General features: G+C 44.1%; 1 protein-coding gene across 1 annotated transcript in view; it reads left to right on the forward strand.

The window, feature by feature from the left end:
- Positions 1-24,540, forward strand: part of erc2 (ELKS/RAB6-interacting/CAST family member 2) — an 81,327-nt gene that overhangs the window by 54,166 nt on the left and 2,621 nt on the right. The window contains exons 12-20 of the mRNA XM_029695191.1: positions 3,398-3,615; positions 6,089-6,247; positions 13,346-13,357; positions 20,975-21,107; positions 21,281-21,441; positions 21,732-21,879; positions 22,315-22,935; positions 23,823-23,893; positions 24,166-24,365. Of these exons, the coding sequence (XP_029551051.1) occupies positions 3,398-3,615; positions 6,089-6,247; positions 13,346-13,357; positions 20,975-21,107; positions 21,281-21,441; positions 21,732-21,879; positions 22,315-22,935; positions 23,823-23,849 (1,479 nt within the window). The 3' untranslated portion in view covers positions 23,850-23,893; positions 24,166-24,365. The remainder of the gene's footprint in view (positions 1-3,397; positions 3,616-6,088; positions 6,248-13,345; positions 13,358-20,974; positions 21,108-21,280; positions 21,442-21,731; positions 21,880-22,314; positions 22,936-23,822; positions 23,894-24,165; positions 24,366-24,540) is intronic.

Genomic DNA, 24,540 nt, shown 5'->3' on the forward strand with positions numbered 1-24,540 from the left:
CTTGTGTCTCTCTGTCCCATAACCACCCATTCTGTATCCTCCTCCTCCTCACTCCTCATCCTCCTACTCCTTCCTCTATTCCTGTCTCAACCATAGAAATCCAATTACAAAATCAAGTCAATGTTCCGTGATGGGTGGACCGGCTTCCAAATTGGGTGTAATTTTATTTCTATGGTCTCAACATACTGTTCAAAATGTACATTAACATGTACATTAAACATGTTCTCTTATTGACACTCCTTTAACATGTAACATGTAGACTAACATGTAACATATTTTTTCTTAGCCTGGTCCCAGAACTGTTTGTGCTGTCTTGCCAACTCCTTTGGGCATTGTCTGTTTGGGATGAACAGATCTGGTACCAGGCTAGTCTGTTCTCCCCGGATCCTGCTGTTTCTACTCTCCTCTGGCTAATGGAGCTACATGCTAATGCTATCTTCCCCGGTCTCCCACCTCCCCCTTCCTCCTCGTCTCCCCCCTTCACCACCTTCCTTTGCAATGTAGCAAGCAGAGCAGCTGTTCACTCAGATGAACAACCCTGTAAGTCCTTCTTTGCTCCGTCTGGAGCTCTCTGTGGTGGCACATATTGAAAGCATGAGGACACCCACCAAAGCTACTCTAAAACCCTGGAATATGCTAGCTAGCTAGTGCGTAATCATGTCATGGTCACATGGTCTCAGCCCCACTGTCCCTGGTATCTCTTTCAGATAATGTAGATGCATGTTGATCTTTTCACTGTATAAATATGATTTAGCTTTCCAACTGCACACACATTAGCCTCTGTTCTGGGTGAACAGAGTGTGAAGTGAGCATTTAGCTTAGGATTTAGCTTAGCATTTAGCTTAACATTTTGCTTAACATTTAGCTTAGCGTTTATCTTAGTATTTATCTTAGCATAGCTTGTAATCTGTATGACCACACAGTTGGGGTTCTATTTATTTGCATCTTGATAGCCTAATCTACTGTTGTTGCTCAACCATTGGTCTCTATTAGAAAGAATTGTATAAAGACCTGTACAATGGTGATATAATGTGTTTTTTACTGTGGTCGAATGTTTCTTACAAAGCTTCAGAGCAAAACAAAGCTGAGTTAACTGAAAGTTACGGATAGTTTCTTCTTCTATAGTGTTCTCACATCCGGCATCATGACTGATAGTAAGATACCAAGATATCAGTCAGCTCTGTACCATTATTTTAACAAACTCTGAATTAATAATCAACACATTTTTTATCTAACTGTAGGCCTTGCATACCTGTATAGGGCCTATAGGGGTGTGTCCCAAACAGCAGCCTGCTCCCTACATAGTGCGCTACTTTTGAGCAGGGCCCACAGGCTAGTTCTAGAGGTACACGCCACCCACCTCTGAGACCTTTAGATTCCCCCCAAACTGTTGGTGCTCACTTTACTCCTCATGCTTGAAATATGTCACTTGTTGTCACTGCTGGATTGACCTGACTCTGTTCATGGGGAAAGCATTGCAAAGATTGTCTTCCCAGCTGTGTTGGTTTGCATGCTATGATTTGTCCTCCTTATTATCGCATGCTTTGTTTTCTCGTCACTGTTTGGCTCCCTTCACTGTCTCCATGTTAATAAGTGGTCAATAGAACAGAGGCCTAATATTAACCTTCTAACACTGGTAATGGTTGACGTGGCTCACTGTGGGGGTCTATATTTATCTAGTCATGCACTGTGTTGTGTTGCTCTGTTGTGTTGCTCTGTTGTGTTGTTGTGTTGCTCTGTTGTGTTGTTGTGTTGCTCTGTTGTGTTGCTCCGTTGGGTCTATTGTGTTGGTCTGGTCTGTTGGGTCTGTTGTGTTGGTCTGTTATGTTGGTATGTTGTGTTGGTCTGTTGTGTTGGTATGTTGTGTTGCTCTGTTTTGTTGGATCTGTTGTGTTGGTCTGTTGTGTTGGTCTGTTGTGTTGGTCTGTTGCGCTGGGTCTGTTGTGTTGGGTCTGTTGTGTTGGTCTGTTGTGTTGGTCTGTTGGGTTGGTATGTTGTGTTGGTCCGTTGTGTTAGGTCTGTTGTGTTGGGTCTGTTGTGTTGCTCTGTTGTGTTGGTCTGTTGTGTTGGTCTGTTGCGCTGGGTCTGTTGGGTTGGGTCTGTTGTGTTGGGTCTGTTGTGTTGCTCTGTTGTTGGTCTGTTGTGTTGGTATGTTGCGCTGGGTCTGTTGGGTTGGGTCTGTTGTGTTGGTCTGTTGTGTTGGTCTGTTGTGTTGGTCCGTTGTGTTGGTCCGTTGTGCTAGGTCTGTTGTGTTGGTCCGTTGTGTTGGTCCGTTGTGTTGGTCCGTTGTGTTGGTCCGTTGTGTTAGGTCTGTTGTGTTGGGTCTGTTGTGTTGCTCTGTGACTGTCAGCGTTGTCGATGTGATGTCTCAGATGTGTTGTGTACTTCTGTTCTGTGTGTTTGAAAGATGACTCAAGCTGTTCAGTTTTTACTGAATGGTGGTCAAAAGCCTATCCCCTTTCAGTGACTTAGACACACTAGAGGTGATGAGGTGTGATTATCCAGAGAGATATGAGAGCAAAGATGAGAGTGATTCTACCAAGTGATTATAACAGGAAGGACAGGACCAGGGTCTGAATTCACAAAGCAGCTCAGAGTAGGAGTGCTGATCTAGGATCAGTTTAATATTTTAGATCATAATGAATATGATTTATATGGACAGGTAAGGACCTGATCCTAGATCAGTACTCCTACTGGGAGATGCTTTGTGGTTACAGGCCCTGGTCCTGTCCTTCCTATACACACATGGCCCCAACCCAGATTAATCCTGCTTCTGGACTAAAGGGAATTTACGCTAAATGTTGAATCTCCATTGAAAGTGCTCTTTTGACCAGGACTAGGCTTAATCTGTGTCTGGGAAACTGGCCCACAGTCCACTTTGGCTCCTAAAATGTTATTGTCATGAGTTCAGCAAGTCTGTAAGAAGCTACTCAGGAAAACGAACGATACTAAATGACAGATTTACAAATCTCAACTGTTCTATATCGCTTGTTTTTCTTGTTAGCATTAGCATATTGTAACAGGCACAAGCAGCCTTTAGTTCCAATCGCTCTGGTACACTAGTCTCACAGGACTGGTTCATTTAATGGAGCTAAATAACAGCCTCAGTCAGCGCTAATGAGCCATAGTAGTACTGATGTCCCCTGTTCATTATGCTTTATTTATACATTACAGAGAGAGGGAAAGAGGGAGAGAGAAAGAGGGAGAGAGGAGAGTGAGAAGTTCATAAAAGACACTAACTGTTGAGCTTGTCTGTTCTGGGTTCTCTCCTCTCTCCTATTTGTGAGAGTTTGTGCGTGTGTGTGTGTGTTTATTCCTGCGTCCATTTGTGTGTGTGTGTGTGTGTGTGTGTGTGTGTGTGTGTGTGTATTTCCCCATACCCATGATCATGCAGAAGGCCCATGAGGTCCAGCAGGTGGGAGTGGGCTCCAGGGGGAATCCAGAGTATGTGGAGCGGGAGCGGGAGCAGCGAGTCAAGGTCCTAGAGAAGGAGGTTTCCTACTATAAGGAGGAGTCTGGCAAGGCCCAGGCCGAGGTGGATAGGCTACTAGCCATCCTCCGAGAGGTGGAGACTGAGAAGAACGACAAGGATAAGAAGATCGCCGAGCTGGAAAGGTAACTGGGCTATACTACCCTTAGCTTTACATTTCTATGGTACTCTGCGGAAGTGCTTTATATTTACAGATATATCAAGTATATACAGTGCCTTCGGAAAGTATTCAGACCCTTTGACTTTTTCCACATTTTGTTATTCTAAACTTGATTAAATCGTTTTTTTCCACTCACCAATCTACACACAATACCCCATAATGACAAAGCAAACACAGTTTTTTTGAAATTTTTGCTCATTTATTAAAATCCCCAAAATTTAAAATCACATTTACGTAAGTATTCAGACCCCTTACTCAGTACTTTGTTGAAGCACCTTTGGCAGCTATTACAGCCCGGAGTTTTCTTGGGTATGAGGCTACAAGCTTGGCACACCTGTATTTGGAGAGTTTCTCCCATTCTTCTCTGCAGATCCTCTCAAGCTCTGTCAGGTAGATGGGGAGTGTTGCTGAACAGCTATTTTCAGGTCTCTCCAGAGATGTTAGATCGTGTTCAAGTCCGGGCTCTGGCTGGGCTACTCAAGGACATTCAGAGACTTGTTCCGAAGCCACACCTGCGTTGACCTTCCAACAGGATTGTTGTCCTGTTGGAAGGTGAACCTTCGTCCCTGTCTGAGGTCCTGAATGCTCTGGAGCAGGTTTTTATCAAGGATCTTTCTGTACTTTTCTCCATTCATCTTTCACTTGATCCTGACTAGTCTCCTAGTCCCTGCCGCTGAAAAACATCCCCACACCATGATGCTGCCACCACCATGCTTCACCGTAGGGATGGTGCCAGGTTTCCTCCAGACGTGATGCTTGGCATTCAGGCCACAGCGTTCTATCTTGGCATAGTTTGAAAATCTTTAGGTTCCTTTTGGCAAACTCCAAGAGGCTGTCATGTGTCTTATGATCTTCTGGAAGGTTATCCCATCACCACAGAGGAACTCTAGAGCTCTGTCAGAGTGACCATCAGGTTCTTGGTCACCTCCCTGACCAAGGCCCTTCTCCCCCGATTGCTCAGTTTGGTCAGGTGGCCAACTGTCTCGGAGCTCTACGGACAAGTCCTACGACCTCATGGATTGTTTTTTTGCTCTGACATGCACTGTCAACTGTGGGACCTTATATAGACAGGTGTGTGACTTTCCAAATCATATCCAATCAATTGAATCTACCACAGGTGGACTCCAATCAAATTGTAGAAACATCTCAAGGATGATCAATGGAAACAGGATGCACCTGAGCTCAATTTCGAGTCTCATAGCAAAGGGTCTGAGTACTTATAAAGTATTTCTGTTTTTTATTAATACATTTGAAATAAATTCTAAAAACCTGTTTTTGCTTTGTCATTATGGGGTGTTGTGTGTAGATTGCTGAGGAGTTTTATTTATTTAATCAATTTAAGATTTAGGCTGTAACGTAACAAAATGTGTAAAAAGTCAAGGGGTTTGAATATTTTCTGAAGGCACTGTAGGTCTTATAATAGATACATATATATATTGATGTTGAGTAGTTGGAGGTGTGGCGTAAGCATGGAAGTGCTATGGATAGAGAAACAGACAGAATTATAGATAAAGATTAGCATATTTGTTGAACTGATTATCAGACTAACACCATCGTCTAAGGCAATACTATTACTTACTGTTAATGCAATGTTTGAAAGTCTTATTTAATTATTACAAATCACTTGATTGAGTCACAGTATGAATGGAGGTTTTGATAGTTTTTTAGTGAGCAAGCAAGGCTATGGGTGAAATCCCTACAATGTGCAGTGAAGGTGAAAGTTCATTGGATTTGTATGACAAGGCACTGGATGTGCATGGTCCTATCCAAAAGGCCCGGTGTTGACTGCTTTATTGCTATGCTTTGTTTCTGTAACTCTGTGCAAGTTGGCTTAAATGTGCTCTTGTGTAGTTAATCTACTCTCTCATCCGGTCTTTGTTGATATGTGGCTGTCACGTCATCCTGTAAATCTGTAACTGTACTGTGCTGCTCTGGTGTCCCCCCCCCCCCCCCCCCCCCCGTGGACTATGCTGGCTGCTGGTGAAAATCTACATCACACCTATAGAGTAGAACATTTAATCTTTAGACTTTGGATTGGCCATTTTAGTGTAAAATATTGCAGAAAAGGGTCTGTCTAGGTAGGTCAAACTGTATGTGCTCGCCACATGAACGTCCCCTGGCAGTAATACGGTGCCTTTGCATTTCAGTGTGTCATTCTCATGCTGTAACTGATTCATTTAACTGAGTGTTTCTGTCCTTCTTTACCATCTTTGCCCAAATCTTCCCCCCTTTATATTTTCCTTGTACACGACAACTTCTCCTTTTTCCCTCTCTCCCTTCTTCCGTGTCACCTCTCTCTTTATTTCTGTTTCTTTCTCGCACCCTTTCCTTACCACTGTCTCTCCCTCACATTTCCTCTCTCTCTCTCTCTCTCTCTCTCCCCAACCCTTTCCCTCACCCTCCTTCTCACGCTCCTCCTCCTACTCCCCCTGGCACAGCCCCCCTCATCTTGCCCCTGTCCCTCGCCCTGGTTTCGGCCTTGGTTCCGTCCCTGGCCCCGTCCCTCGTCACGGTGGTAGAGCTCCCCCTGACCCGCTCCCCCCTGTGTCCGCTGCCCCCCAGCAGATTGGGGGCATGGTGTGGGAATTCCTGGGAAAGTGAGTGCTCTGCCCCTGGCACTTCAGCAAGGCAGCCCTCGTGGTTTACGTCTGCGACTGCACCTGCAAATGGTCTCACCTGTTAATTTATTTGGTTTGATTTGGAAGCCCATCGGCACATCCATGTTATGTAAAGATCACTAGATCTGTTGTGCAACTTCTACAGCAGAAGTCTTGCAAAAGCCTGCACCAGTGTGTGTCTTATGTTGTATGTGCATCTTTGTGCATGCGTATCTGCGCATGTCTTCAGCCTGCTTCTCCACCCATTCCTGCACACACTTTATGACTTAATCTAATATATTTTTCCTTTACCTTTATTTAACTAGACTAGGCAGTTAAGAACAAATTCTTATTTTCAATGACGCCCTAGGAACAGTGGGTTAACTGCCTTGTTCAGGGGCAGAACGACATATTTTTATCTTGTCAGCTCAGGGATTCGATCTTGCAACCTTTGTTAATTAATGCAACCTTTGTTATTAATACTGAACTTATACTGTATACATATGATTTTACATATGAAAGCCATAAGAATGTCATATATTTCTCATATACAGTATATCAGTTTCAGCACATGCAGTGCTTTCAGAAAGCAGTCAGACCCCTTGACTTTTTCCTAATTTTGTAACGTTATAGCCTTATTCTAAAATGTATTTGTTTTCTTTTTTTCTCATCAATCTACACTTAATACCCCATAATGACAAAGCAAAAACTGTTTTTTATAGTTTTTTGCAAATGTATTAAAAATCAGAAATACTTTATTTACATAAGTATTCAGACCCTTTGCTATGAGACTCAGAATTGAGCTCAGGTGCATCCTGTTTCCATTGATCATCCTTGAGATGTTTCTACAACTTGACTGCCGTAAATTCAATTGATTGGAAATGATTTGGAGAGGCACACACCTATCTATATAAGGCCCTACAGTTGACAGTAGATGTCAGAGCAAAAACCAAGCCATGAGGTCGAAGGAATTGTCTGTAGAGCTCTGAGACAGGATTGCGTCGAGGCACAGATCTGGAGAAGGATACCAAACAATTTCTGCAGCATTGAAGGTCCCCAAGAACACAGTGGCCTCCATCATTCTTAAATGGAAGACGTTTGGAACCACCAAGACTCTTCCTAGAGCTGGCCTCCTGGCCAAACTGAGCAATCGATGTAGAGGGGCCTTGGTCGAGGTCACTCTGACAGAGCTCCAGAATTCCTCTGTGGAAATGGGAGAACCTTCCAGAAGGGCAACCTTCTCTGCAGCACCCCACCAATGAGGTCTTTATGGTAGAGTGGCCAGACGGAAGCCACTCCTCAGTAAAAGGCACATGACATCATCCCTACGGTGTTGCATGGTGGTGGCAGCATCATGCTGTGGGGATGTTTTTCAGCGGCACGGACTGGGAGACTAGTCAGGATCAAGGGAAAGATGAACGGAGCAAAGTACAGAGAGATCCTTGATGAAAACGTGCTCCAGAGCGCTCAGGACCTCAGACTGGTGCGAAGGTTCACCTTCCAACAGGACAACGACTCTAAGCACACAGCCTAGTCAACGCAGGAGTGGCTTCGGGATAAGTCTCTGAATGTCCGTGAGTGGTCAGGCCAGAACCCGGACTTGAACCTGATCGTTCATCTCTGGAGAGACCTGAAAATGAGTGCAACAACGCTCCCCATCCAACCTGACAGAGCTTGAGAGGATCTGCAGAGAACAAAGGGAGGCTGCAATTGCTGCCAAAGGGCCTTCAACACAGTACTGAGTAAAGGGTCTGAATACTTATGTAAATGTGATATTTCCGTTTTTTTGTTTTGGTGCATTTGAAGAAAATTCTAAAAACCTGTTTTTGCTTTGTCATTATGGGATATTGTGTGTAGATTGATGAGGGGAAAAAAACGAATTCAACCATTTTAGAATAAGGCTGTAATTTAACAAAATGTGGAAAAAAGTCAGGAGGTTTGAATACTTTTCGAATGCACTGTATATACTGAATCATATGTATTTCTTTTAATTTCCTGGATGATATTTAATTTGGCAGTCTGTATGCCCTGTTCCCTCCCTTTACCATGAACTCACTCTCATTACAACAGAGCACCATTATGGGATCTGTACTGTAGCAAATGCAGTACAGATCCCATGTACCTTACACATAGACAATAACCAGACACTGATTCCACACACACACACACACACACACACACACACACACACACACACATACACACACACACACACACACACACACACACACACACACACACACACACACACAGACACTTTTTGTCTGTGGCCTTTTGTGTTTTGGCTGTTTTGTGTAGCTTCTGTACACTCTTAGAAAATGGGTTCCATAATGGCTGTCCCCATAGGAGAATCCTTTTTGGTTCCTGGGGAAAGGGTTCTACGTGGAACCCAATAGGGTCCTACCTGGAACCAAAAGGGTTCTACTTAGAACCAAAAATGGTTCTTCAAAGGGTTCTCCTACAGTCGTGGCCAAAAGTTTTGAGAATTATACAAATTAATTAATTTTCACAAAGTTTGCTGCTTCAGTGTCTTTTGATATTTCTGTCAGATGTTACTATGGAATACTGAAGTATAATTACAAGCATTTCATAAGTGTCAAAGGCTTTTATTGACAATTACATGAAGTTGATGTAAAGAGTCAATATTTGCAGTGTTGACCCTTCTTTTTCAAGATCTCTGCAATTTGCCCTGGCATGCTGTCAATTAACTTCTGGGCCACATCCTGAGTGATGGCAGCCCATTCTTGCATAATCAATGCTTGGAGTTTGTCAGAATTTGTGGGGTTTTGTTTGTCCACCCACCTCTTGAGGATTGACCACAAATTCTCAATGGGATTAAGGTAGGTCTGGGGAGTTTCCTGGCCATGGTCCCAAAATATCGATGTTTTGTTCCCCGAGCCACTTAGTTATCACTTTTGCCTTATGGCAAGGTGCTCCATCATGCTGGAAAAGGCATTGTTCATCACCAAACTGTTCCTGGATGGTTGGGAGAAGTTGCTCTCGGAGGCAAAATTGTGAGTGAGCCCACTCCCTTGGCTGAGAAGCAACCCCACACATGAATGGTCTCAGGATGCTTTAGTGTTGGCATGACACAGGACTGATGGTAGCGCTCACCTTGTCTTCTCCGGACAAGCTTTTTTCCGGATGCCCCAAACAATCGGAAAAGGGATTCATCAGAGAAAATGACTTTACCCCAGTCCTCAGCAGTCCAATCCCTGTACCCTTTGCAGAATATCAGTCTGTCCCTGATGTTTTTCCTGGAGAGAAGTGGCTTCTTTGCTGCCCTTCTTGTCACCAGGCCATCATCCAAAAGTCTTCGTCTCACTGTGCGTGCAAATGCACTCACACCTGCCTGCTGCCATTCCTGAGCAAGCTCTTTACTGGTGGTGCCCCGATCCCGCAGCTGAATCAACTTTAGGAGACGGTCCTGGCGCTTGCTGAACTTTCTTGGGAGCCCTGAAGCCTTCTTCACAACAATTGAACCGCTCTCCTTGAAGTTCTTGATGATCCGATAACTGGTTGATTTGGGTGCAATCTTACTGGCAGCAATATCCTTGCCTGTGAAGCCCTTTTTGTGCAAAGCAATGATGACAGCACATGTTTCCTTGCAGGTAACCATGTTTGACAGAGGAAGAACAATGATTCCAAGCACCACCCTCCTTTTGAAGCTTCCAGTCTGTTATTCGAACTCAATCAGCATGACAGAGTGATCTCTAGCCTCGTCCTCGTCAACACTCACACCTGTGTTAACCTCTCTGGGGTATGTGGGACGATTTCGTCCCACCTACGTAACAGCTACTGAAATTCCAGTGGCGCGATTTTTTAATCGTTAGAAATACTATTACTTCAATTTCTCAAACATATGACTATTTTACAGCTATTTAAAGACAAGAATCTCGTTAATCTAACCCCACTGTCCGATTTCAAAAAGGCTTTACAACGAAAGCAAAACATTAGATTATGTCAGCAGAGTGCCCAGCCAGAAAAAATCAGACAGCCATTTTTCAAGCTAGCATATCATGTCACATAAACCCAAACCACAGCTAAATGCAGCACTAACCTTTGATGATCTTCATCAGATGACACACCTAGGACATTGTGTTATACAATACATGCATGTCTTTTCAATCAAGTTCATATTTACATCAAAAAACAGCTTTTTGCATTAGCATGTGACGTTCAGAAAACGCATAACCCCCGGCAAACTTCCGTTGAATTTACTAACAGTTTGCTAAATTACTCACGATAAACGTTCACAAAAAGCATAACAATTATTTTAAGAATTATAGATACATTACTCCTCTATGCACTCGCTATGTCCGATTTTAAAATAGCTTTTCGGATGAAGCACATTTTGCAATAATCTAAGTACATAGCCCGGCATTACAGGGCTAGCTATTTAGATACCCACCCAGGTCAGCCTCCACCAAAATCACATTTCCTACAAGAAAAATGTTCTTACCTTGCTTGTTCTTCATCAGAATACACTGCCAGGACTTCTACTTCAATAACAAATGTTGGTTTGGTCCCAAATAATCCATCGTTATATCCAAACAGCGACGTTTTGTTCGTGAGTTCTAGAATGCTTCTTCACGGTCCCGCGCATGGCGCATTGGCGTGTCAAAAATTTCTAAATATTCCATTACCGTACTTCGAAGCATGTCAACCGCTGTTTAAAACCAATTTTTATGCCATTTATGTCGTAGAGAAGTGATAATATTCCGACCGGGAGTATGCATTGAGCCTAAACAGCCGAATAAAATTTCTCCTCGGGAGCGACTCGTGCACGCGCCTCATTCAAAGGTCCTCTGAGCATCCACTTACAAAAGGCGATAATCTGTTTCAACCTGAGGCTCCCTCGTAAACCTTCAGGTTTTTCGCGGGCTCTGAGAGCCTATTGGAGCCCTGGGAATTGTCACGTTACAGCTAAGATCCTTACTTTTCAATAAAAAGATGCAAGACGCACGACTCCTTGTCAGACAGGGTACTTCCTGCTTGAAACCTTGTCAGGTTTTTGCCTGCCATAGGAGTTCTGTTATACTCACAGACACCATTCAAACAGTTTTAGAAAATTCAGAGTGTTTTCTATCCAAACCTGAACAATAATATGCATATTCTAGCTTCTGAGTTGGTGTAGGAGGCAGTTAAAAATGGGAACATATTTTTTCCAAAATTCTCAATACTGCCCCCTAGCCCAGACAGGTTAACGAGAGAATCACTGACATGATGTCAGCTGGTCCTTTTGTGGCAGGGCTGAAATGCAGTGGAAATGTTTTTGGGGGATTCAGTTCATTTGCATGGCAAAGAGGGACTTTGCAATTAATTGCAATTCATCTGATCACTGTTCATAACATTCTGGAGTATATGCAAATTACAAACTGAGGCAGCAGACTTTGTGAAAATTTGTGTCATTCTTAAAACTTTTGGCCACGACTGTATTGGAATAGCCAAAGAACCATTTCAGGTCCTAGATAGCACCTTTTTTTCTAAGAGAGTAGGAAGGTCCTGTCTTTAGTCCTTCTACTGCTGTGAGCACACTGCTTCCCCTGCTCATTCCTGCCTCCCATCTGCCCACCTCCACCCCAAACTCTCCCTCAGAACCAACCCATTCGATGTTCCGATACCTCCACCCCTAACCCTCCACCACAACCACCCTCACCCTTCTCTGTTTTGATACCTCCACCCCTCCTCCAGATCCATCCTCACCCTTGTCTGTTCTGATACCTCCATCCCTAACCCTCCCCCAGAACCATCCTCACCCTTCTCTGTTTTGATACCTCTACCCCTCCTCCAGATCCATCCTCACCCTTGTCTGTTCTGATACCTCCATCCCTAACCCTCCCCCAGAACCATCCTCACCCTTGTCTGTTCTGATACCTCCACCCCTCCCCCAGAACCATCCTCACCCTTGTCTGTTCTGATACCTCCATCCCTAACCCTCCCCCAGAACCATCCTCACCCTTGTCTGTTCTGATACCTCCATCCCTAACCCTCCTCCAGATCCATCCTCACCCTTGTCTGTTCTGATACCTCCATCCCTAACCCTCCTCCAGATCCTTCCTCACCCTTGTCTGTTCTGATACCTCCATCCCTAACCCTCCCCCAGAACCATCCTCACCCTTGTCTGTTCTGATACCTCCATCCCTAACCCTCCTCCAGATCCATCCTCACCCTTGTCTGTTCTGATACCTCCATCCCTAACCCTCCTCCAGATCCATCCTCACCCTTGTCTGTTCTGATACCTCCACCCCTAACCCTCCTCCAGATCCATCCTCACCCTTCACTGCTTCGATACCTCCACCCGACTACTAACAGTGATTCCCACCTTCTCTACACTGACCTCTGCCCTGATCTCCCTGCCCTCTGCCCTTCCCTGTCTAGCTTGCTGTGCCCGATGTAAAGGCTAGCTCTCAGCCTAGTAGCCTGGCCTGCATGACTAGAGCTGCTGTGCTCCAGGTCAACAGTGTTCTGCTCAATGAGTGAGCTGTTTAGTAGGTAGGGTCTGTATGTACTGTACCCCCCCCCCCCCTCCCCCCAGTTGTTTGGTTTTCCTCTTTCTGGCTGTCTGCCATGGCTCCCTTGACTGGTTCCCTTGTTGCCTTGCCCACTTGGTCTCCTCTCCTCCTTGCTGTTTAGCTATACTAGGTCTCTTGTCCCTCCCTTCCTCCTAGCCTAGCCTGCCCTCGCTCACTCCCCCTCTCTCTATCACGGCTAGTGTCCTCTGTCCCCCCTATCTGACTGACTGCATGCCCGGCCCGCACTCACAGGCTGTGCAGCCAGCAGCTAATACAAAGACATACAGGGCTCTAACCTGGCTGTCAGAGGAGAAGGTGTATCCTGTGCATCCCGCGTTAGCTATGTCTGTGTTTTCCAGTGACTCTCTCATTGGTGCCTCTTATGATGATGATCTCTCCCTGTCTGTCTCTGATTGTGTACACCCTATTCTGGTTATGGGTCCTCTGTTGTCCTTCTTTTCTGTTATGATTCTAATGTTACATTTTTTTACTCTTCTCCTGTTTCTGTCTGCTGTTTCCTCTTGTCCTGCCATCTCTCCTTACACCTCCTCCTCCTCCTGTTCCTCCTCTTCTCCACCTGCAGCCTAGCTCCCAGGTAAGTAGCGAACCTCCATTAGAATCCCCCCCCCACCACCACCATCACCACCGTCCCCATCCCTACACCTGAGAGGTGCGACTTCCCCCCTACTATTCTAACTCTGGTGCCTAAACCTGTGAGTCATTTCAGAGATCACTGAACATACTCTATTAACATGGACTTGTCTTTATCTCATCTGTGTATCATATCTCCTGAATGTTGTTCATTGGTTTTGCATTCGAATTTCAGTGTCAATTACAGTACCTGTATGTCTAACCTGAGTGTATATTAGTGCATTCGGAAAGTATTCAGACCCCTTGACTTCTTCCACATTTTGTTACGTTACGGCCTTATTCTTAAATGGATAAAATAGTTGTATCCCTAATTAATCTACACACAATACCCCATAATGACAAAGCAAAACATTTTTTTTAAATGTTTGCAAGTTAACATTTATTCATTTCCACAAGTATTCAGATCCTTACTCAGTACTTTGTTGAAGCACCTTTGGCAGTGATTAACGACTCAATTCTTCTTGGGTATGATGCTACAAGCTTGGCACACCTGTATTTGGGGAGTTTCTCACAATCTTTTTTGCAGATCCTCTCAAGCTCTGTCAGGTTGGATGGGGAGCGTCGCTGCACAGGTATTTTCAGGTCTCTCCAGAGATGTTAGATTGGGTTCAAGTCCGGGCTCTGGCTGGGCCACTCAACGACATTCAGAGACTTGTCCCGAAGCCATTCCTGCATTGTCTTGGCTGTTTGCTCAGGGTCGTTGTCCTGTTGGAAGGTGAACCTTCTCCCCAGTCTGAGGTCCTGAGCGCTCTCAAGCAGGTTTTCATCAAGGATCTCTCTGTATTTTGCTCTATTTATCTTTCCCTTGATCCTGACTAGTCTCCCAGTCCCTGCCCCTGAAAAGCATCCCCACAACATGATGCTGCCACCACCATGCTTCACCGTAACCAGATGTGACGCTTGACATTCTTCAGGCCAAAGAGAATCTTGTTTCTCATGGTCTGAGAGTCCTTTAGGTGCCTCTTGGAAAACTCCAAGCGGGCTGCAGAGATGGTTGTCCTTCTGGAATGTTCTCCCATCTCCACAGAGGAACTCTAGAGCTCTGTCAGAGTGACCATCGGGTTCTTGGTCACCTCTTTGACCAAGGCCCCTCTCCCCGGATTGCTCAGTTTGGCCCGGTGGCCAGCTCTAGGTAGAGTCTTGGTGGTTCCAAACGTCTTCCATTTAAGAAGGATGTAGGCCACTGTGTTCTTGGGGTTCTTCAATGCTGCAGAAATTGTTTGGTACCCTTCCCCAGATCTGTGCCTCGATACAATCCTGTCTCAGAGCTGTATGGACAATTCCTTTGACCTCATGGCTTGGTTTTTGCTCTGACATGCACTGCCAACTGTGGGACCTTATATAGACAGGTGTGTGCCTTTCCAAATCATGTCCAGTCAATTGAATTTAGCATAGGTGGACTCCAATCAAGTTGTAGAAACATCTCAAGGATGATCAATGGAAACAGGATGCGCTTGAGCTCAATTTCAAGTCTCATAGCAAAGGGTCTGAATACTAATGTAAATAAAGTATTTATGTTTTCTAAAAAACTGTTTTCGCTTTGTCACTATGGTTTGTTGTGTTTCGATTGATGAGGGAAAAAAATATTTAATTTGTTTTAGAATAAGGCTGTAACGCACCAAAATGTGGAAAAAGTCAAGGCGTCTGAATACTTTCCAAATGCACTGTATATACTAAACAAAAATATAAATTGAACATGCAACAATTTCAAAATGTTATTGAGTTACAGTTCATATAAGGAAATCAGTCAATTTAAATAAATTCATTAGGCCGTAATCTATGGATTTCACATGACTGGGAATACACATATGCATCTGTTGGTCACAGATACCTTAAAAAAAGTAGGGGCGTGGATCAGAAAACCAGTCAGTATCTGGTATCACAACCATTTGCTTCATACAGCATGACACATCTCCTTCGCATAGAGTTGATTGGGCTGATGATTGTGCCCTGTGGAATGTTGTCCCACTCCTCTTCAATGGCTGTGCGAAGTTGCTGAATATTGGCGGGAACTGGAAAACGCTGTCGTACACGTCGATCCAGAGCATCCCAAACATGCTCAATGGCTGATATATCTGGTGAGTATGCAGACCATGGAAGAACTGAGATATTTTCAGCTTCTAGAATTGTGTACAGATAAATGGCACGACAATGGGCCTCAGGATCTTGTCACAGTATCTCTGTGCATTCAATTGCCATCGATGAAATGCAATTGTGTTCATTGTCTGTAGCTCATGCCTGCCCATACTATAACCCTACTACCACCATAGGGCACTCTGTTCACAATGTTGACATCAGCACATCGCTCGTCCACGTGACGCTGTCTGCCATCTGCCCGGTAAAGTTGAAGCTGGGATTCATCCGTGAAGAGCACACTTCTCCAGCACGCCAGTGACCATCGATGGTGAGCATTTTGCCCACTGAAGTCGGTTACGATGCAGAACTGCAGTCAGGTCAAGACCCTTGTGAGGACGACGAGCACACAGAGGAGCTTCCCTGAGACGGTTTCTGACAGTTGGTGCAGAAATTCTTCGGTTGTGCAAACCCACAATTTCATCAGCTGTCCGGGTAGCTGGTCTCAGATGATCCCGCAGGTGAAGAAGCCGGATGTGGAGGTCCTGGGCTGGCGTGGTTGCATGTGGTCTGCGGTTGTGAGGCCGGTTGGATGTACTGCAAAATTCTCTGAAATGCCATTGGAGGCGGCTTGTGGTAGACAAATAAACATTTCATTGTCTGGCAACAGCTCTGGTGGACATTCCTGCAGTCAGCATGCCAATTGCAAGCTCTCTCAAAACATGAGACTCAAAACTTGAGACATATGTGGCATTGTTATGTGACAAAATGCACTTTTTAGAGTGGCCTTTTATTGTCCCCAGCAGAAGGTGCACCTGTGTAATGATAATGCTGTTTAATCAATATGCCACACTTGTCTGGTGGATGGATTATCTTGGTGAAGGAGAAATGCTCACCAACAGGGATGTAAACTTATTGTGGACAAATTTGAGAGAAATATGTTTTTTGTGCATGTGGAAAATCTTTTATTTCAGCTCATGAAACAGGGGAAAAACACTTTACATGTTGTGTTTATAATTTGTTCAGAGTGTATATATATATTTGTGTTCATTTTTCTTTTGTTACGTTGTGTCCATCTGCATGTGCTAACAGTTGCCTTGTTTAACTCACATACAGTTGAAGTCGGAAGTTTACATACACCTTAGCCAAATACATTTAAACTCAGTTTTTCACAATTCCTGACATTTAATCCAAGTACAAATTCCCTGTTTTAGGTCAGTTAGGATCACCACTTTATTTTTAGAATGTGAAATGTCAAAATAATAGTAGAGAGAATGATTTATTTCAGCTTTTATTTCTTTCATCACATTCCCAGTGGGTCAGAAGTTTACATACACTCAATTAGTATTTGCTAGCATTGCCTTTAAATTGTTTAACCTGGGTCAAACATTTCATGTAGCCTTCCACAAGCTTCCCACAATAAGTTGGGTGAATTTTGGCCCATTCCTCCTGACAGAGCTGGTGTAACTGAGTCAGGTTTGTAGGCCTCCTTGCTTGCACACGCTTTTTCAGTTCTGCCCTCAAATTTCTATGGGATTGAGGTCAGGGCTTTGTGATTGCCACTCCAATACCTTGACTTTGTTGTCCTTAAGCCATTTTGCACAACTTTGGAAGTATGCTTGGGGTCATTGTCCATTTGGAAGACCCATTTGCAACCAAGCTTTAACTTCCTGACTCATGTTTTGAGATGTTGCTTCAATATATCCACATAATTTCCTGCCTCATGATGCCATCTATTTTGTGAAGTGCACCAGTCCCTCCTGCAGCAAAGCACCCCCACAACATGATGCTGCCACCCCCGTACTTCACGGTTGGGATGGTGTTCTTCGGCTTGCAAGCCTCCCCCTTTTTCCTCCAAACATAACGATGGTCGTTATGGCCAAACAGTTCTATTTCTGTTTCATCAGACCAGAGGACATTTCTCCAAAAAGTACGATCTTTGTCCCCATGTACAGTGGCAAACCGTAGTCTGGCTTTTTTATGGCAGTTATGGAACAGTGGCTTCTTCCTTGCTGAGCTGCCTTTCAGGTTATGTCGATATAGGACTCGTTTTACTGTGGATATAGATACTTTTGTACCTGTTTCCTCCAGCATCTTCACAAGGTCCTTTGCTGTTGTTCTGGAATTGATTTGCACTTTTCGCACCATAGTATGTTCATCTCTAGGAGACAGAACGCGTCTCCTTCCTGAGCGGTATGACAGCTGTGTGGTCCCATGGTGTTTTTACTTGCGTACTATTGTTTGTACAGATGAACATGGTAGCTTCAGGCATTTGGAAATTGCTCCCAAGGATGAACCAGACTTGTGGAGGTCTACCATTTCTTTTTTAGGTCTTGGCTTATTTATTTTGATTTTCCCATGATGTCAAGCAAAGAGGCACTGAGTTTGAAGGTAGGCCTTGAAATACATCCACAGGTACACGTCCAATTGACTCAAATTAGCCTATCAGAAGCTTCTAAAGCCATGACATCATTTTCTGGAATTTTCCAAGCTGTTTAAGGCACAGTCAACTTAGTGTATGTAAACTTCTGACCCACTGGAATTGTGATACAGTGAGTTCTAAGTGAAATAATCTGTCTGTAAACAATTGTTGGAAAAATGACTTGTGTCATGTACAAAGTAGATGTCCTAACCGACTTGCCAAAACTATAGTTTGTTAACAAGCAATTTGTGGAGTGGTTGAAAAACGAGTTTTAATGAGTCCTACCTAAGTGTATGTAAACCTCGGACTTCAACTGTATCTGTGTGCAGGGTTGGGGAGTAATGGATTACAAAAACAACTAACTTTAATCCGTTACATTATCAGAAAAAATATTGTTATCAGACTTCAGATACTTTTGAAAAAGTAGATGATTACTTCTAGGAATACTTTTAAATTCATAAAGGAATTTTGCGAGAAAAACATCTTTGACCCCTTTCTGTTTACTCACAACATTCAAATCAGCATTGAAAAAAAGGCTCACGTTTAAGTTTGTTCCACCTGAGCGAGTCTGACCACAAGTCAGAGACCACTATGATGACACACTAAATGTATTTGATTGATCGCGGTAAAAGAGCAGGAATAGGCGTTTATAGGCTACAGTCCAAGCTATGTTTTCCAATGGTGTGACTGCTGTCAAAGGCATTCAAGGATAATCCAATTTGAATAAAGGCTTGGAGGTAAGGATGACAGCAGTGGTGTAGTCTACGGCAATACCGATATCACTTATTATTGACATCTACCTAGCGAATTCAAGTGAATCACACTGTTGCTCTCTCATTTAGCTTTATCCACCTTACGGATTGTGTTTGTAGTGGGTGGTTGTTCACAAATGTATATGTGTATTTTAACCCAATAGTGGTTGAAATAAAGAAGTTTACCGTAATTTCCGGACTATAAGCCGCAACTTTTTTCCCACGCTTTGAACCTCGCGGCTTAAACAATGCGCGGCTAATATATGGATTTTTCCCGCTTTCAATTTTTTTTTCGACAAAAAAACACATTCTGTGACGTGCTCAGTTTTTTGCCGGCATGAAGCTTTCATTAGACCAATGAAATTGCCGAATGGGTTAAGGTCAAACAACTGTTTTGTTTACTGTTTAGATTAAATCGAGCGCTCTCAAACTTCCCATCATTCTGATTACGGTAGTCATTTTGTCACCCTCATCATGGCAAAGACACGGAGAAATGCATATGATGCAGCTTTCAAGTTGAAGGCGATTGATCTGGCTGTTGGAAAAGGAAATAGAGCTGCTGCACGGGAGCTTGGTCTTAATGAGTCGATGATAAGATGTTGGAAACAGCAGCGTGAGGAATTGACTCAGTGCAAAAAGACAACTAAAGCTTACTGCTAATGTTTTATTTTTTGTTACAAGCCGTGTTTCGTTAAAGCCTATTTATTTTTGTTACAAGCCGTGTTTCGTTAAAGCCTATTTATTTTTGTTACAAGCCGTGTTTCATTAAAGCCTATTTATTTTTGTTACAAGCCGTGTTTCGTTAAAGCCTATTTATTTTTGTTACAAGCCGTGTTTCGTTAAAGCCTGTGTAAAGTTCATTTGTTTCAATGTATCGGTAGGCGCCTGCGGCTTATAGACATGTGCGGCTTATTTATGTTCAAAATCATATATATTTTTTAATTCAGTGGGTGCGGCTTATATTCAGGTGCGCTCAATAGTCCGGAAATTACGGTAAACTGCCTACCAATTATTATTTTTGCAACCAGTGGACAGCCAGTGAAAAATGTGCTCTTGCAACAGCTGCATAGTGCAGATCCAGGGCCTGCTTAATGCAGTGGCTTACTGGAGCTGAAGCCCTAGGGCCCAAGCCGGTAGGGGGCCCAAGCCCGTAGGGGGCCCAAGCCCGTAGGGGGCCCTTGAGGCAGAGAAAAATGGAAATGTGTACGGTATATATAATTTTTTTTTTACTGCAACCGCCAACCAGAGGAGCCAGCTTTCTATGAGTGTAGACAGCCTGCTGCCACTCTGCTAATCATCAGATGGGGGAAGGAGAGGAGGTAGTGGGCCCTGCCTTGGTTGGGTAACTGATTCAGGGCTAATTACCTGCAATTCTACACATTTTGCCTCAACTTATGCCATGTAAATGATATCTGAGTGAGAGTGACTAACAAAATCGATGGGTGCCCCCTGTAGGTCAGAGCCCCAGGGTACATGCCCCGTGTGCCCTGTCGGTAGTCAGCCATGATTAATACGTTTAGATAATTGGCTAGACTAACTTACAAACCTAAAAATTGTTAGCTGACATGGCTAGTTGAGTGACAATCAGTGATTGACATGACAAGTGAAAAACTGCTGATGCACAACCAGATTTCTAAATTGCACCTTGTGTATTCTACTATTCTGACTCTGAACAGTAAGCTGAGACCCCAACTGAGATCTCCTAAAATGTTTCATAGTATATACTGTATTTACAGATTTCTAAGTCATATTCTTGAAGATCGAAGGATATTACATTAATTGGAATGACTGAAAATCTGACACTTTGTTTTTTTATGTAAATATACAGTGTAGCCTAATCGTATTATTATCTGTTGTTAGAAGCAATGGGTTAGAAGAAGCCTACGTAACCAACCCATAAAGTAAAATCCAACATCCATTAATAGCCAGCTATGTAAATTATAATATTGATTTATCCTGCAATAGATTTCATTCAATTGGTAATATATATTTTTGTCTTCTTCTAATGCCTCTTAAAGGGAAAGTAATCTCAAAGTAACTGAAAGTTACATTACTGATTAGAATTTTGGACAGGTAACTAGTAACTGTAACAGATTACATTTAGAAAGTAAAGTAACCTACCCAACCCTGCATGCGTGGTATGTGAGTTCTGTGTGTCTATATTTACTTATAAAGTACAGTAGACAGAGTATTAGTATTGACTCAAAGGGACGTATGAACCATTGATACCAGTTGTTCGGCTAGTGGTGCGGTAAGACGGTGACTAGTATGATAGAGGGTTGAACTCTGACATAATCTGTGGTTCTCCATCCAGGCAGACCAAGGAGCAGGTTACTAAGAAGGGGGGTCCCAACCTCAAACTGGGGCCCCAGGGGGAAAAGAAGCCTGGTCAGATAATGGGGGACCCTCGAAAAGACAACACCATGGACCTTGGTCAGCATTTGAAGGTCTGTTTATAAAGTGTGCGTGCATGTGTGTGTGCGTGCATGTGTGTGTGTGTGTGTGCGTGTGTGTGTGTGTGTGAGACATAGAAAATACAGTATTCTGTAATTCCTGTGTGTGTGTGTGTGTGTGTGTGGGTGTGTGTGTGTGTGGGTGGGTGTGTGTGTGGGTGTGTCAGTTGGAGGAGATGATGAACACCCTAGAGAGAACTAGACAGGAGCTGGATGCCACCAAGCAGCGCCTCTCGTCTACCCAGCAGTCCCTGCAGGAGAGGGACGGTCACCTGACCAACATGAGACAGGAGCGCAGGAAACAGCTGGAGGAGATCCTGGAGATGAAGTAAGTCATGGGATGTCATACATCAGCAGAGCAATGAAACATGTTCATATTCATGTTCCTATTCTGTTTAACAATGGTAATCAAAAGAGCTGCAGTCAAATCATTCAAATAGGTCAAGGATATAAAGAAAAACTGGCTTGGTCGTGTGAATGCTCAAACATTATGTCAATACTTTTTTGTTTCACGTAAATAGTGAGAAATGGTAAATTATGTTATCTTCATATGTGGGAAAGATGCATGTTTTGTCTCAGCTGTGCTGACTGGTATCTTTTTCTCTTGTCTGTCTATAGACAACAGGCCCTGCTGGCAGCCATCAGTGAGAAGGACGCTAACATCGCTCTGCTAGAGCTGTCTGCCTCTGGGAAGAAGAAGACCCAGGAAGAGGTTCTGGCTCTGAAGAGGGAGAAGGACAGATTGATGCACCAGCTAAAACAGCAGGTCAGGACTGGTGACACAACTCAGGTAGACATTTTATTCAACCTTTACTCAGGGTCCATTCCATTTCAATTAAGTCAATTTAGTTAGTAAACTGAAATGGCAATTCCATTTCTTTCTCATTGAAAAGTATTTAGAAATATTTAATTGGAATTGGAATTTCCGTTTACTTCCTGAATTGACTGAATTTGAATGGAATTGACTCCAACCCTGCCTTATGTACACAGGTTTGTCTCATTGAGATCCAAAAAGTCTCTTTTGCAGGAAGGACCTGCTCATGATAGCAGCAGTTCTTCTGTTATAAGCTTATTTCAGCTACTCAGTTGCTATTCTCTCGCTGCTAACTTGATCAATTCCTTCCATTCATAATGACTAACTCAGTGTTTGGGTCTCTCGTGTTAAATTGTAGAACTTACATGTCTGTGTTTTGTTCCACAGACACAGAGCAGGATGAAGCTGATGGCAGACAACTATGAAGACGACCACTACCACCCCCATCCTCCCTTCCATTCCCTACCCCAGCAGCCCCACCCGGGTCTCCAGCCTCAGTCCCCCCAGCCCCAGTACCAGCACCCTCCACATCCCCAGCAGCAGCACGCCCCGTACCCCCATGCCCCACACCCCCAGCCCCCACCCCAACAACACCCTCACCCCCAGCAGCCTCAACAGCAGTACCCCCCTCATCCCCAACAGCACCCGCAGGGGCACCCCCAACAGCCCCAACAACACCAACCACGGCCCCAGCACCCGCTGCAAGCCCAGCACCCACACCCACAACAACAACACCCCCACCCAGGACAGCATCCTCACGGGCCTCCGCCACAGCAGCAGCACCCCCACCCCCAACAGCACCCACAGCAGCACCCTCACGGCCCCCTGCAGCAAGCCCCCCACCCCCAGCACCCACACCCCCAACACTCCCAGCAGCACCCCCATCACCCTCCCCATGCCCCGCAACAGCAAGGCAGCCACCCCCGCCACCCACCCCCACACCACCGCGGAGGACCAGGGCCTGCCAGAGGACCCCCCCATGCCGGCCACCGCCCCTCCCACGACCAGGTCACATGTCTCCCTTTCTTGTGTTTACAATCAGGGGCTGGATTTATAAAGCATCTCAGATCAGCAGTGCTGATCTAGGATCAGGTCCCCCCTGTCCATATAATCTAAAAGGCAAAACTAATATGTTTTATGACTATGGGCCCAGAACTCTGATTGTAAGGTTTAACTCTTTGTAGCTACTAAAGTGGTGGACATAATTGACTTATTCCAAATCATATTCTCGTATTTACTCAGAAAGAATTGCATTGCCATTGTGTTTTTGCAATTACAGATGTTTTTGCGAACACTATTAGACAAAAAGCAGGCTGTCCCTCTGTTTCCTATCCTCATTGTGGTGTGGTGGTCTAATGGCTAGACTGTTGCATTGTGCATTTAAATCTATGTTTAGATTAACTCTAAGGCTGTGTCTTAAATGGTACCCTATTCCCTATAGTGCATTACTGTTGACCAGGGCACTATGACCGCTCTACTGCAGGGCCTTCCTGGTGTGAGGTCAAAATAGACCCAATGTTTATTCTCAGCTTTGCTCAACATTCATGCCTGGATCAAGCTGACCACTGTTAACCCATTCAACCAATACTGTCTGTAAATATTACAGAGGGGGCCTTTAATTAACCTATGCAATGCAGATTGGATTGAAAAGCAAAAACCAGACTTACAATGTCTTTATGCCTTTGCTCTTCTCTATATTAATCCTATATAATCCTATATACAGTGTAACATTATCATGACTCTTAATATAGTGCTTTCAATCATTTCTCTCCTGCATATTTACCTACTCATGACATGCTGTCATATAATAACCTTTGATCTATGCTAACTCTTGTTAACCCTTTCTTCACTTCCTGCTAACTTTTTCTGCCGGCCTATAACACTGTCACCAATAGGATGACGAGGAGGGAATTTGGGCATAATCGTGCCAATGATGACAACCAAAGCTCTGATGTTGTTCTGAGGGGTGAGATGTTTTGAAACACTGCTTTTTCGTACCTTTTCGCTTTCACTTCCTGTTTTCTCTTCTGTTCCAAATCTCTGTGTGCTGTGGATTTATTTGTTTAGCTGACTGATGAGTAACTCTCTCGCTCTTCCTTCCTTCCTTCCTTCCTTCCTTCCTTCCTTCCTTCCTTCCTTCCTTCCTTCCTTCCCTCCCTCCCTCCCTCCCTCCCTCCCTCCCTCCCTCCCTCCCTCCCTGCCTGCCTGCCTCTCTCCGTTCATCTCTCTGGATCCTAGATGATTCAGTCACTATTGGAGGAGCACAGCCATGCCATGATGCTGAAACACATTGACTACCTGACCAAACATTTTTTACCGCCACACAATCCACAATTCAAAATGGGGCCTTTATTTTTACTGAGGATGAGGAAGATGATGAAAAGGAGGAGGGATGAAGCAGGTGGGAAGGCCAGACGAGGAGACTGATAGTTGAGCAGGTAAAACTTATTTCTATATTCAGTAACACTTGATTTGGAGGGTCCCTTTTAGGGGTAACTTTTGGAAAGATTCCCCTGGGTTTCCAGAAATCTCGGTTGGAAGATTCCTGGATTTACTGATTATTCCCTCCTAATTCCAGGAATATTCCAACTGGGATATCAGGAAAATCTGGGA

Source organism: Salmo trutta, chromosome 16 (assembly GCF_901001165.1).
Source record: "Salmo trutta chromosome 16, fSalTru1.1, whole genome shotgun sequence".
Lineage (NCBI taxonomy): Eukaryota > Metazoa > Chordata > Actinopteri > Salmoniformes > Salmonidae > Salmo > Salmo trutta.